This window comes from Macaca mulatta, chromosome 5 (assembly GCF_049350105.2).
Source record: "Macaca mulatta isolate MMU2019108-1 chromosome 5, T2T-MMU8v2.0, whole genome shotgun sequence".
NCBI classification, from domain to species: Eukaryota; Metazoa; Chordata; class Mammalia; order Primates; family Cercopithecidae; genus Macaca; species Macaca mulatta.
In genome coordinates, this window is record NC_133410.1 from 24,355,778 (window position 1) to 24,370,685 (window position 14,908).

General features: G+C 37.8%; 1 protein-coding gene across 4 annotated transcripts in view; it reads left to right on the forward strand.

Moving 5' to 3' along the window:
• ZCCHC4 (zinc finger CCHC-type containing 4) overlaps positions 1 to 14,908 on the forward strand; it is a 56,162-nt gene that overhangs the window by 22,959 nt on the left and 18,295 nt on the right. For 2 of the 4 annotated variants that reach the window (XM_001082520.5, XM_015138119.3), the window contains 3 exons: positions 8,953 to 9,025; positions 12,886 to 13,036; positions 14,655 to 14,755. In XM_001082520.5, coding sequence (XP_001082520.2) covers positions 8,953 to 9,025; positions 12,886 to 13,036; positions 14,655 to 14,755 — 325 coding nt within the window. The remainder of the gene's footprint in view (positions 1 to 8,952; positions 9,026 to 12,885; positions 13,037 to 14,654; positions 14,756 to 14,908) is intronic. The other 2 variants (XM_015138120.3, XM_028848376.2) reach the window with 1 other exon arrangement.

Sequence of the window (14,908 nt, forward strand, 5' to 3'; positions counted from 1 at the left end):
CTCACTGCAAGCTCCGCCTCCTGGGCTCAAGTGATTCTCCTGCCTCAGCCTCCCCAGTAGCTGGGATTACAGGTGTGTACTGCCATGCGTGGCTAATTTTTGTATTTTTAGTAGAGAGGGGATCTTACCATGTTGGCCAGGCTGATCTTGAACTCCTGACCTCTAGTGATCTACCTCCCTCGGCCTCCCAAATTGCTGGAATTATAGGTGTGAACCACTGTGCCTGGTATAGCCGGTGTTTTTTGAGTGCCTGTTATATTTCAGGCCTTGCCCTGACTCATTCCTCACATTTAGCCCTGTAAGATAGATGCTATCATCATCCTCATTTTTCCAGATGAGAAAACTGAGGCATGAAGAGGTTAAATAGCTTGATCAAAATCACAGTTTATAAGTGCCCAAGCTAGAATTCAAGCCAAGGCAGTCTGGCTTCAAAAACTAAGCTATCCTTTGGAAATAACTTTGCTTTTGAACTTGTATATATGCCTTTCTCATATAGTCAGTTTCTTTCTTGTCATCCTTCCATCTCTCCCTTTCTCCCTGTATCATCCTGCCTTGTTCTACAGAGATTTTCAGATGAATCAAAACTGGTTTCTAGGTTATTTGTATTTTTAGAATAAGGCACTCAGGAATTTTTTCCTTGGAGACCTGGAAATACAATCACGTAAAAGAGAATTTATTGGTTCACATTCCTGAGGTCTGGGATATAGCAGGCTGTAGTCTAGTTGAGATAGTGAGCCTCACACAGTGTTGCTAGGGCTCCCTCTTTCTCTCTCCACCTCTCATTCTGTCTTTCTCTGTGTATTGATTTTGTTCTGCAGACAGCTTCCCTCCTACTGCCAGGGATGGTGGTGGGAAGCTTTAAGCTTATCTGGTCTTCGGCTTAACTGCCCAGTGGAAAGAGGCAGTTCTTCCTGAGAGCTCCAGCAGCCAAACTCCAGAGAGTGTTCGGATTAGCCTGGCTGGGGTCACTTGCTGATTCCAGAGCCATCACTGTGGCCTGGCAGATGGGGTACTCCAGCCAGCCTCTGACCAATCACATGGAGTCGGTTCTCCACAGGAAAAAGGTGTTCAACTTAAAGAGTAGGGATGTAGGTGCTGGAGAGACAAAAAACCAGATGTCCATAACTAAACTAGTCAAGACAACGTATACAGTTGTCAGCAGCACTCATATTCCTACCTTTGGCACTTTTACTTCAGTGAAAATGGTACAGTGTGATCTTTCTAATAGTACGGTTTTGAATTTACATTAAAAGTTATATAATGGGCCGGGCGCGGTGGCTCAAGCCTGTAATCCCAGCACTTTGGGAGGCCGGGACGGGCGGATCACGAGGTCAGGAGATCGAGACCATCCTGGCTAACCCGGTGAAACCTCGTCTCTACTAAAAAATACAAAAAACTAGCCGGGCGAGGTGGCGGGCGCCTGTAGTCCCAGCTACTCGGGAGGCTGAGGCAGGAGAATGGCGTAAACCTGGGAGGTGGAGCTTGCCGTGAGCTGAGATCCGGCCACCGCACTCCAGCCTGGGCGACAGAGCGAGACTCCGTCTCAAAAAAAAAAACAAAAAACCAAAAAGCTATATAATGATTCTAAGTTATTAAAGACAAGCTTTTTCAAGCTAGTTTTAGTGGACTGATTTATACAGAGTAGATCTCATACTGTGTCTTCTCAAATAACTTGTTAAAATTGCAAGAATCCCTTGGTTTACTTTGGTTTTAAAAAAGGAAAAATGATCTTTAATTCTGCCATCCAAAACATTATGGGTTTTGGCTTTTTAAACCTTTTTTATGCATACAAACACTTTAAAAAGTAGATACATAACCTTGAAAACTTTTCCTGCTGGTGATATTTTAGGTATATTTCTTTTCTTTTCTTTCTTTTTTTTTTTTTGAGACAACTTCTTGCTCTGTCACCCAAGCTGGAATGCAATGGCGTGATCTCAGCTCACTGCAGCCTTGACCTCCTGGGTTCAAGCGATCCTCCTACCTCAGTCTCTCCCAAGTAGCTGGGACCACAGGCATGTGCCACCACACCCAGTTAATTTTTATATTTCTTGTAGAGATGGGGTTTCACCCTGTTGCCCAAGATAGTCTTAAACTCCTGGGCTAATGCAGTTTGCCTGCCTCAGGCTCCCAAAGTGCTGGGATTACAGGGTGTGAGTCATCATGCCCAGCCCGTTTCTTTTTTTAAAATTGAGATATATTTTACATACATAAAACAGTAGTTTTCAGTATATTCACATGGTTGTGTAACCATCACCACTATCTAATTCCACAACATTTTCATCACCTTCAAAAGAAGCACTCTCCCTGTGGGCAGTCCTTCCCCATTTGCCATGCCCCAGCCTTTGACAACCATGAATCTACTTTCTATCTGTATGGATATGCTTTGCCTATTCTAGATATTTTTTATATAAGTGGAGTAATGTACTGTGTGGCCTTTTGTGTCAGACTTCTTTCACTTAGCGTAAAGCTTTCAGGGTTCACCCATGTGGTAGCATGTATCAGTACTTCATTCCTTTTTATGACTGAATAATATTGTACTATATGGATATACCAAATTTTGTTTTTATCTTTTCATCTGTTGACGGACACTTGAGTTGCTTCTACTTTTTGGCTATTATGAATAATACTGCGATGAACATTTGTGTACAAATTCCACGTGAACATAGGTTTTCAGATCTCTTGGGTATTCGTTTGTTAGGGCTGCCATAACAAAATACCACAGACTATGTGGCTTAAACAACAGAAATTTATTCTCTCACAGTTCTGGAGGCTGGAAGTCCAAGATCAAGGTTTCAGCAGATTTGGTTTCTCCTGAGGCCTCTCTCTTTGGCATGCAGATGGCCACTGTCTCCTCATAAGGCCTCTTTGTGTGAGTATCCCTGGTGTTTCTTACTATGTCCAAATTTCCTCTTAAGGACACCACTCAGATTGGATTAAGGCTCACACTAATGGCCTCATTTTAACTTAATTACCTCTTTAAAGACTGTCTCCAAATAGCCACATTTTGAAGTACTAGTGATTAGGGCTTCAACATAAGGATTTTGCGCGTGAAACAGTTCAGCCCTTATACCTAGAAGTGGAATTGCTAGGTCATGTGGTAACTATGTTTACCTTCTTGGGGAACAGCCAAACTATTTTCCAAAGTAGGTGCATCATATTTTATTCTCACCAGGAATATATGAGGTTTCTAATTTCTCCATGTCCTTGCCAATGCTTATTATCATCCGTCTTTTTGAAGTGTGGTATCTCTTTGAGGTTTTGTTTTGGATTCCACTGGTGGCTAATAATGTTGAACATCTTTTCATGTGCTTATAGGCCATTTGTTTATCTTATTGGAGAAATATCAATCCTTTGCCCACTATTTAATTGGTTGTTTGTATTTTTGTTAAATTGTGAGAGTTCTTAATATATTCTGGATACTAGACCCTTATCAGATATATGATTTGCTAATATTTTCTCTCATCTTGTGGATTGTCTTTTCACTTGTGATGAAGTCCAGTTTTTCTTTTTTCTTCAGTTGCTTGTGTGTTAGGTGTCATATCTAAGAAAGTCTTGCCTAATCCAATAAGTATCTATACCCATGTTTTCATCAAAGAGTTTTATAATTTTTGCTTTTACACCACTTAGTCTGTTTCGAGCTTTCTTTTTTTTTTTTGAGACAGAGTCTGGCTCTGTCACCCAGGCACCCAGGCACCCAGGCTGGAGTGCAGTGGCACATCTTGACTCACTGCAACCTCTGCCTCCCAGCTTCACACCATTCTCCTGCCTCAGCCTCCCGAGTAGCTGGGACTACAAGGGCTACCACGACGCCTGGCTAATTTTTTGTATTTTTAGTAGAGACGAGGTTTTACTGTGTTAGCCAGGATGTTCTCGATCTCCTGACCTCGTGATCCACCCACCTCGGCCTCCCATAGTGCTGGAATTACAGGCGTGAGCCACTGCGCCTGGCCTGCTAATTTTTTTTTTATTGTATGAGGTAGTGGTCTAACTGCTTGCATGTGGATGACTAGTTGCTTTAGCACCGTTTTTTGAAAAGACTTCTTTTCCCATTGAATTAGCTTGGTACCACAATGAAAACAAAAGGACCACAAATATATAGGTTTATTTATGGACTTTAAATTCTATTCCATTGATCTATCCCCATCCTTATGCCACTCTCACACAGTCATGATTACTGTTGCTGTATAGTAAATTTTGAAAATGAGAAGTATGAGTCTTCCTATTTTGTTCTTTTTCAAGATTGTTTTGGCTGTTCTGGGTGTCTTGCATTTCCATATGAATATTAGGATCAGCTTGTCAATTTCCACAAAAAAAAAAAAAAAAAAAAAACCCAGCTGGGATTTTTACAGGGATTATATTGAATTTGTAGATTAATTTGGGGAATATTGCCATCTTAATATTAAGTTGTCCAGTCCATGAACATGAGATGTCCTTCCATTTCTTTAGGTCTTCAATTTCTTTAAATGATATTTTGTAGTTTTCAGCATATAAGTTTTTTGCTTCTTTTATTACATTTATCTCTAGATGTTTTATTATTTTTGGTGCTATTATAATTTAAATGGTTTTCTGAATTTTATTTTGTGGTGTTTATTGCTAGTACTCTGATTTACTTTTTAAAATTGTTCAAAAATACAATTAACCCTTGAATAACATGGTTTTGGACTGCTCAGGTTCACTTACAAATGGATTTTCTTCTGCCTCTGCCACCGCTCTTCTTCTTCCTCCTCCTAAGCCTACTCATTATGAAGATGAAGACCTTTATGGTGACACACTTCCACTTAATGAATATTAAATAATATTGTCTCTTCCTTATGATGTTTTTTTAATAGAAACGGGTCTTGCTGGTTGGCCAGGTTGGTCTTAAACTCCTGACCTCAAGCAATCCTCCCACCTCGACCTTCCAAATGACTCTCCTGATAACATTTTCTTTTCTCTAGCTAACTTTATAGTAAAAATACAGTATATAAAACATATACAAAATATGTGTTAATTGACTGTTATCTGTAAGGCATCCAGTCATCATAGGCTATTAGTAGTTAAGCTTTCGGGGAGTTGATATGGTTTGGAGTAGGTATCTCATGTTGAAGTGTGATCTCCGGTGTTGGAGGTGGGCCTAGTGGGAGGTGTTTGAATCATGGGGTTGATTCCCCATGAATGGCTTGATGCTGTCTTTGTGGTAATAAGTGAGTTCTCATTCTATTAGTTCACACAAGATCTGGTTGTTTAAAGAGCTTGGCACCTCCTCCTTTCTTTCTTGCGCCTTCTCTTGCCATGTGACATGCCAGGTCTCCTTTCCCTTCCACCGTGAGTGAAAACTTCTAAGGCCTCACCAGAAGCCCAGCAGATGCTGGTGCTGCGCTTGTACAGCCTATAGAACCGTGAACCAAATAAACCTCTTTTCTTTGCAAATTACCCAATCTCAGGTATTCTTTTATAGCAATGCAAAATGGACTGACACAGAAGGTAAAAGTTATATTTGGATTTTCTGCTGTGCCCCTAACCTCTGTGTTGTTCAAAGGTTAACTATACATAAAACATAACATTTACCATAGTAGCCATCTTTAGATATACAACTTAGTAGTGTTAAGTAAATTCACGTTGTTTGCAACTGATCTCCAGAACTCATCTTGCCTGATTTAATTTGAAAGATTTATATGGCCCCTTAACTATTTCACCTTTAATGCCATGCCTTTTAGTTTTCCTTTTCTTGCACCTGTAGTTGTAATGTCCTGGTCACAGTAGGGGTTAGGGGATGTGGATAAAGTTATTTTATAATGTATGGAATATATTGATACTTTTTTTTCATACTTCTAAACTTTTGCATGTGCCTTGCAAACAAAAACTGATGGTGTTCTATTGGGGATATCACAGCTCAGTTTTTTTGATAACGTAGTCTGTTACTGAGTCAGTTCTATAGAAAGTCAACACTAAAGAGAGAGCTGGTTTATTGAAACACATAAGTTGCTGGAATTCTCTGAGGCTGTTACCTGTATTTTCAGCATGGCGGAGTGTGTGGTTGGATTTCTCATAAAGACCACAGTTAAATCAGAAAAAAAATTCTGCGTAGTATAGAGTGACAATGAGTAGTTTTTTGGCACTTTGACTTTGGTTTCTTGGTGCCTTACAACAGGTTTATCCAAGGTTGGAGAACTGCCTGAAACTCCAGTGTTCTCTATAGATGTGCTATAAATATGTTTTTTAGGGGGTAGAAGATACGAAGTTCACATTTGCTAAGATGGATTTCTATATGCTCTAATTTTAGCATGAAAGATGTGAAACTCTATTTGGCAAACTATTATCCAAATAAAGTTATGTCAAAAAATGAATTTCTTAGGTTCATTTCATGAACTAATTTTATTCAGCTCTTGATTACATTTCCTGTGTGTAGAGCATGTTTCACACTTGGTAACTGACTCTCATTTAAAGAGAATGAATGGCCAAATGAATGTCCTTTTGAGCATTTTTCAAGTGCATGCATTTCTGATTGGTTTTGTTTGCGTTATTCAATGGAGAGAATAATTCTTTGTGGCCAATTTCATTTTAAGAGGGCGAAGTTGAGTGATTTTTCATAATTTAAAATATGAATAATTATGCTCTCAAATTATGTATTTGATGGAAACTTAGAACTGAAATCTTCGCTTTTCTTTCTCTCTGCCTCTGCACACTGCTGCCCAGAATGTTTTGGACAGGTGTGCTGTGCTGAATTTCATGTAAATCAAATTTTCTTTTTTTAATTTTTAAAACTGACTATTGTATCTTTGTGAAGGAATGAAAATAATATGGATTAAGTTAAAAAGGGATTGTATTTTCCTTTGGTCATACTCATAAAGCAGTGCAAGAGAGAAGAAAACCCTCAAATGATACCATGTTTACACATGGCTGTACTAGTACTAATACACTCTTTTTTAAAGGCAGTTATGTGAGATTTAGTTAAATAGGAAGACATATTTGTTTAATGGTCATTTGACATTGCCTACAGTCAATTTTTGGAATGTTCATTAGGTTACGGTATATAGTTTAAATATTTTCCAGTTATCTAAACCTTTTATTTCTTCAGCGCAAATTTATATTTTAGGAAATGTGCTAACAGTGTCTTAAATGACATTAAAGGATATTACACCGAGAATGGTTGGCAGCTCTTTGTCCATCTCCACAGAACAAGAAGAAAGAGGCTTGGATTATTTTTGGTGAACATAAACATAATTTCTTAATATTAGGGGCATTAAGGCATAAATATTTACAGCTGATAATTATTAAAATAACAGTAACAGTACTTAACATTTTAGTACATGCTATGTAGCTGGCATTGTATTAAGTACTTTACATACATTATCTCATTGTTATCCAGTCCTATGTGGTAGAAATTATTACTTTTACCATTTTATGGATGAAGACACTGAGGCTCAGAAAGGTTAAATAACTTACTAAGGATACCCAGTCAGTAAGCGAGAGACACACAGTTTGAAACCAGACCATCCGACTATGGAGCCTGTGCTGTTAGCCACAGTTAATGGGAAGAGGATAAACCAGTGCTGCCCTTACATTAAATACTCACCATGGGCGACCGATCAGTTACAGACAGTAATGGATAACTGAGTAGAAACACAAGCAAAGAAGTTGCCAGTATCATGATTCGGTTCAAGAAGTCGTAGTAAGTAAGGATGTGTCTCAGATTTTTTTCAGTTTTTTCACCAGGTTACAAATTCCCAAGAAGGACGATGTGATTCTTATGTAAATTATGTGTAATAAAATAGTTGAAGTTCAAAATCCTATTGAGATAACAAAGAGGTTTCTATATTGTATGGAAAACTGAGAAATCAGCAACACAGACATTAAGACCTAGATACATAAATGGGGAAAACATATGGACAGACAGTACAAATACAGTTAAGAAATATAGAAAGTTCCGCCGTGTAAGTAATCAAATGCAGATTTAAGTCATAATGTGATAATGAGTTTTTCCTAGTAAATTAGCGGGAATTTATAAAATGTTAATACCCAAAGGTGGTACTCTCATTCACTGCCAGTGGCTTTTTAAAATACTGTGTTAGCAAAACAAAATAATTCTATCAGTAAATAAATATTCCTCTTTCCTCACACTAATTTAGTAAATATGAAATCCATATGCTTTTCCTATTATATTGAAAAGCATATTTTATTAAGCTAGCCTGCATTAGACAAAAAAAAATTTGTAATTTGTATTATCTTTTTTTTTTTTTTTTTTGAGACATGGTCTGGCTGTAGCGCCCAGGCTGAAGTACAGTGGTGTGATCTTGGCTCGCTGCAGCCTCCGCCTCCTGGGCTCAAGCCATCCTCCCACCTCAGCCTCCCTAGTAGCTGGGACCGCAGGCATGCATCACCATGCCTGGCTGATTTTTGTATTTTTTGTAGAGATGGGCTTTTGCCATGTTGCCCAGGCTGGTTTCAAATTCATTAGCTCAAGCAGTCTGCCTGCCTCAGCCTCCCAAAGTGCTGGAATTACAGGTGTGAGCCACTGTGCCTGGTCTGTATTAAATACTTAAAAAAAATCACCTACAGAAGAAAATAAATGAACAGCTGTTGAGCAGAAATGTTGATTTAGTATTCTCCTTAAAATTATTAACCATGAGAGATGTATCTTAATTGCCAACCCATTGCAAGCTTAAATTGCATAATCATCTGTCAGTAACCTCATTGTTTATGTATAACCTCCTGGTACATAGGAACATGTGTGTTTTATATATGCGTATTCTGTAGTTTTACTACTGGTTAAACATGGGAAAATCATTTATGTTTGTTATTTATTCACTGTTAAAAATTACCTGAAATTTTTGGAAATTATTCTTTATTTCAAAAAACTAAAGAATGATGAAATTTTTAAAATAAAGGTGTGATTTTTAGTTTTAAAATTTAGCTTATATTTGTTTACTCTATTGCTGTGACTGGGCAAATAACTCTGTAATTATTTTACAGGTATTCACAGTTTTATATGGAAGATAGCTTTTGCCATTATAATATGTTTAACCATCATTTCTTTGATGGAAAGGTAAGAGTTGTGACCATTATCTCATTGTTCTCTTATTGTGGAATAACAGATTTCAGAGTGCCTCCCTTGTTCTTTTGCTAAATTCCCTCAACGTCAAATTGTGACTGTTCTACTATTTACTGGTATTTATTTTTGTTCTTTCACTGTTTATTGAGCACCTAGAGGTGATTTTATTATTCCCTTGTTAAGACTTCTCACTACTTTTTGGATGAAGGCCCATATTCTTAGAAGGCCCATGGGGCTCTGTGTGATCTGACCCCGATTTCCACTCTAGCCTCCCCTCTCCCTGTTTCCCCTTTGCTGTCTGTGCTCAGGGAACAGGGCTTTCATCTGGAACTGGTCAGACGCCTTTGCACCACAGGGAAGGCCCGTGCTGTTCCTGCTGGTTTCTGCTGTCTTTTGCCTTGATAACTTCCACTCATGTTTTAGAACTTTGTTCCAAATCACTTCTTCCAGCCTTCCCCGACCCCCACTCCCCAGAGGGTCACGTTCTCCTTTGTAGACTTACCACACTGTAATTAAATGCATGTGTCAGGGCTGGGAGTGTACGGATCTGCGAACCTCAAACTGCTCTAAAAACTAAAAGATCTTTAAAAATAAAAAAGGACAGCAGCTTAAAAAAAGCTTCTTTCAATATGAGGCTAATAATGTCACAGAATAAACAGCATAGTAGAGCTGATACATTTAGTTTGAGCTCTGTGTCAGGCCTATTATAAAATAAAATCTGTAACCAACCAAGTAATCACACTTGCCAGGACGCTGGCCAAAAATATTGTGAAATTATCAAGACACTTTGAAGCATACCCATAAATATATGCATATATATCAATTTTGTAAAAATTGTGAACCATGCTTACTATGTATTGTGCTTTGAGATATTAACTCATGATAGGAGGATGAAAACCAAGCAAGACTTTATAAAAGTCAGCATTCAGGAAATGAAAACAAATGTTAAATTGTTGGTTGGGATTGAAAAATGAGTCCCCTGATTTAGTAAGTATAGCACTCCTTCCATTTGAATCAATTTAGCATTGGGATATATATTAATATTTTTCAGCTGTGAAGCCATTAAAGCAAGGTATTGAAATAAACAGCAGTTATAATTAGATGTATTTCAGCTGTTTCCCAAAGCGTTTATATGGTTGGTAATCACTAAGAATTGAGAACTGTTGAGGTGAATGTGAAGGCAGGTGGGAATTGAAAGTCACTTGCCAGTGGATGATGAGGGACTTCTCAGCTGGGACAGTGGCAGTGAGAAAAGGAGAAGAAAGAACTGGGTTGTCTAGGCATTCACAGAGGCAGTGAGAAGACTGTACTGAGGGAGAAGTCCAAGCTGACTTGGTGGAATGGCCTGGATTTGTATTTTTTCATCTAAACAGAGGGAAGTGAAGTTTGGAAAGGTTGAGTCTGTGGGGCTGGTAGGATATTGATGTGGCGGTATCCAGCCTACTTGAAACCACAGGACCTTGATGTCAGGTGAGGTCAGGGCTGTGTCGTAGTAAATGAGGAAGTAATCGAGTTTGAATCACTGCTTGATGCTACACTAGTGAGTTAGGATTTTCTTGTTGTTTGTCTGTTTTAATACCATACTATGGTTTTGCTTTTTATTTTGAACCATAAATACAAAATAAGGATAAAATTAAATACCTAAAGGTTGGCTAGCAATTTTTTATTTTTTTAAAGGGTAACAGGTAATTAGGGTTTTTCTTCGAAACTCTTTGTAGCTTATAGGAAGTGTACAGCATTACCTTATAAGTTTCTACAATAATGGTTGGAAGAAGCTGCCAAGATTGAGCTCCACTTTATCTTCCCTGAAGAAAAGAGTCGTCCAGCTCAGGCTTTTCTTACTCTATATTTCAGCAGCAGCCTCTAAATAGCACTGCAGCTATAGAGATTGATCTGCAGAAACCCATTGTTTTAATGATTTTACTATCTGCCTTTTTTCTACCTACTCCCGGAGTCAAGTTTTTCACTAGAGATTTACCATCCACTAATCAATCACTAAGTATTTAAGTGTCCGCTCAGTGCCTGTGAGGCTGTCCAGGGTGCTTAGGAGAATAGAAGACTCTGCTAGTACACCTCAGCATTTTACAGTCCACTAGATTCAAAAGTGGGAGTTCCCCACATAGGATTTCTCATCACAAATCATATAGTATTTAAAAAATGTCATCGGCCTTAATGGCAAAGTCAGTTAAAGTATGTAGAGAGGATGGCTAATTAAAGTACCGGGCACTTTTTAAATGATAACTGAGATAAAGAGTCAAATTACTGTGAACATTGGTGGTGTAAGCAAGTATCTATTTCCTGTAGAAGATCAACATTAAGATAATCAGCAACTCGTGTTGGGCTATGATGCCATTGATTCTTACCTGGAAAAAAAATCCTTTAAAAATATTTTTAAAGTTAGGTTAGGAGCTAGACATCATTTACTTGTGTAATTTCTCTTTTCTACTTTTAACTCTAAGGAGTTTGAAGATTTCAATATCATCATCTGTGCTTTCAGTCCTTGTTCTTGTAAGCAGGTTAAGGAAGTGCCAGACAGCACTTGAAAAATGATTAACCTTCTTGACAAGTCATCCTCTGCTATAGGAGTTCCAGTAGGAAATTAATGAAGACTCTCCTAGGGAAAAAGGTTTTCCTCTTATCAGTGGGGTCTTCTAAATTGATTTAGCAGTAGAACAAAATATATTTTATTATAAAGTACATATAGGCTTATTAAAGTTTAAAATGCCATTAAATTTTTAAATCTCATGCCATTTTGTATACTGTGTTGACTTATTTTTGTAGATGAGTACAGTCAGCTCTCCCCATTTGTGGGTTCTGCATCTGTGGATTCAACAAACTGCAGATCAAAAATATTTAGGAAAAAAAAAGAGGGTGGTGGTGACTGTACTGAGCATGTATACTTTTTTCTTGTCATTATTCCCTAAACCATAGAGTCTAAGAACTGTTTATATGTCATTTACATTGTATTAGGTTATATAAGTAATCTAGAGATGATTAAAACTATATAGGAGGATGTGCATAGGTTAAGTACAATACTACAATATTTTATATCAGGGACTCCAGCACCTGCAGATTTTGGTATATGCGGGTGTCCTGGAACCAATCCCTCAGGGATACCAAGGGGACTGTTCTTGAAAGCTACTTGCAAGTCAGTTGACTGGAGATACTGTTATATGGTATCTCTTAATAACTTCACCCATAGCAAAAACCGTTAAATATCCCTGTTAATGTTTACTTTGCAATTACTAAAAAAGCTTAAATTAACCTTTGGGAAAATGTGTTAATAGCATGGTTTCATGGACCAGATGTGCTTTGTCATTTGTGAACTTTCCTTTTTTATTTACTTGCAGTGCATGTTCAAATATGTCTGCCTGATACTCAAAAACATGTGCATATTTAACTGGTAATTTGTAGCTGTTATTAAACGAACTCATGGCATTGGACAAGCCAGATAGGAAAACAATGTCTTCTCCGTCTTTGTGTCCCTAGTGCTTAGCACCATCCCGGCTTGTTGAATTGAATTTAACATTTTAGATGGTTTTCATGAGTAATGAGTTTCTTTTAGGACACTAAATTTAGCCTTTTAATTTAACCATTTGAAATGTGTAGTCTTCTGATAGTGCTGGTGTTTGAATTTGCAATTTTAAAAACCTGCTTATCAAGGAACCCAAAGATAAAATCTTTTGGGGGCAAAGAGAGGCTCCAGAATGTCACTGAGGGATGCTGCGGTGGCAAGATGACTCCGTGAAGTTTCCAGTATTAAGAGTGAGACTGAGTCTAATGCATTCTCCTCCAAGTAGGATGAAGTGCCTCTCTCTAGTCCTAATTTAGAAATGAATTTTTATTTGTTCCAGACTGCCCTTGAAGTCTGCAGAGCATTTTTACAGGAAGATAAAGGCGAAGGAATCATTATGGTGACGGATCCTCCGTTTGGTGGCTTGGTTGAACCTTTGGCTATTACATTCAGGAAGTTAATTGCTATGTGGAAAGAAGTTCAAAGCCAAGGTGTCTAATTTATTACTGCAAAGTAAACATGTATCTGTGTATCTACTTCCTGTCAAATATTAGCTGAGCTCAGTGAATCAGAGCACTGATAGAATATACATGTCTTGAGTTCTCTTTTTAAAAACAGGTTTATTTGATGTTGCAGCAAACTTCATTATCATGATATACTTTGTATTATTCTAATCATGTGGATTTTTTTTAATGGCTTATAGGAAAAATACTATGTTTTTGATGGGGATAATGGGACATTATGCAGAACAGCAGTGAACTGCTGTCATTCATTCAGTAAATATTTACTTAGTAGCCACTGTGTGCCAGGCACTGTTTAGGTACTGGGAATAGATTTTTGAACAAAGCTGACACATACCTCTGCCCTGTGGACCATACATTCCCTGTTCCTGAAGCCTGGCCCAGAACACTAAGAAGGCACTCAGCCTGAGGTCCAGGGCTCTACACTTTGCCAGGATATGAGTTTGGAGGTTAGACATCCCATAGACTGATTGTGGTTATCAATACACAGATTCCCAGCCCTAGAGGTGGTCTAGTGGCTGGGGGTTATTATTCAGTTTAAAGTGACTTAGGGCTTCAAAGTATTTTATAAAATTATCTAATTAGTTGGTATATTCATTTTTTAGAAATATTTTCTAGCTCGCAAGTTGATAAATTTGTTAAGAGTGTCAGGAATTTTGTGATCATGCTTCTCCACTAATAGTGCTTTGGGAGACAGAATGCAAATGAAATATAAAATGTGACTGATATTGTTAAGTATTTCACTTATTTGCTGTTTTTAAGTCCACTAATTAGAGTGGATAAAGTCAGTGTCATTGGGGAAGCAATAAAGAGCTTTGTGGGCTTGAATTCCTGTTCTGCCACTTATTAGCTGCGTTGGACTTCATAGCTTATGGCTTCAGTTTCCCTATCTGTAAAATGGGATAATATCTAATTCTAGGGATTATTGTAAGGAGACAGTAAATAGAAAATACTTATTATAGCTTAGTGTAAGCACTATGATTAGGCTTGCCTCTGAATTATGACTTTTCAGCCTGTTGGAGTTTTAGCTGTAATAGTGCTGTAATAAGTACTAGCCTATACTAGGTGCTTTGTAAGTAACAGCTGTGTTCCCTGTCTCTCACAAACACTAATTTTGGTAAAACTGTTTTTAAGAATCTTCTGTGATGCAGTCAAGGTTGATTCATCCCTGAAAACTAAGATAAAGAGTTGTGGCAGAGCTGGAATTCACACCCAAGGCCTACTTACTGCCTTCTAGTCCAGAGGTCCTTCCACTACGTCATGACTGCCTTTGTGCCTCAAAAGTGACACTCCTTTTCTATTTTCAACTTTTTAGGTAACATCTTTGCCTTACCTAGACAATAGAAATATACATATGGGTTACTTTTACATACTCTTAATAGCTATATTTCAATATAAAGGAATATTTCCACTGACCTTTGGGAATAGTCAGGTTTGAAATGGCACTCTGGTAAACATTTTCTGTTTTTGTATGAGATTTCAATGTGTTGAATCATTGCAATTTCTCATGCTAGCAGAAGTTTTTCTATTGTAACCTTCTATTTTTTCTTTAATTTACTATTATTTTTCCCTTCTTGTGATCCATTAGATGACAGTCACAAAGAACTACCCATTTTCTGGATTTTCCCCTATTTTTTTGAATCCCGAATTTGTCAGTTTTTTCCAAGCTTCCGGATGCTGGATTACCAGGTAGAGTACCGATTCTGTTTTCTCGCATGGTTGGGGAATGGAGATTCTACTTAAATAGGTATAAGACTATTCATTGATTTTAGTAAATTAAAATACAATGAGCTGTATTAAACACTAAAATTATACCATATGTAGCTCAGTCCAGTGGTTCCT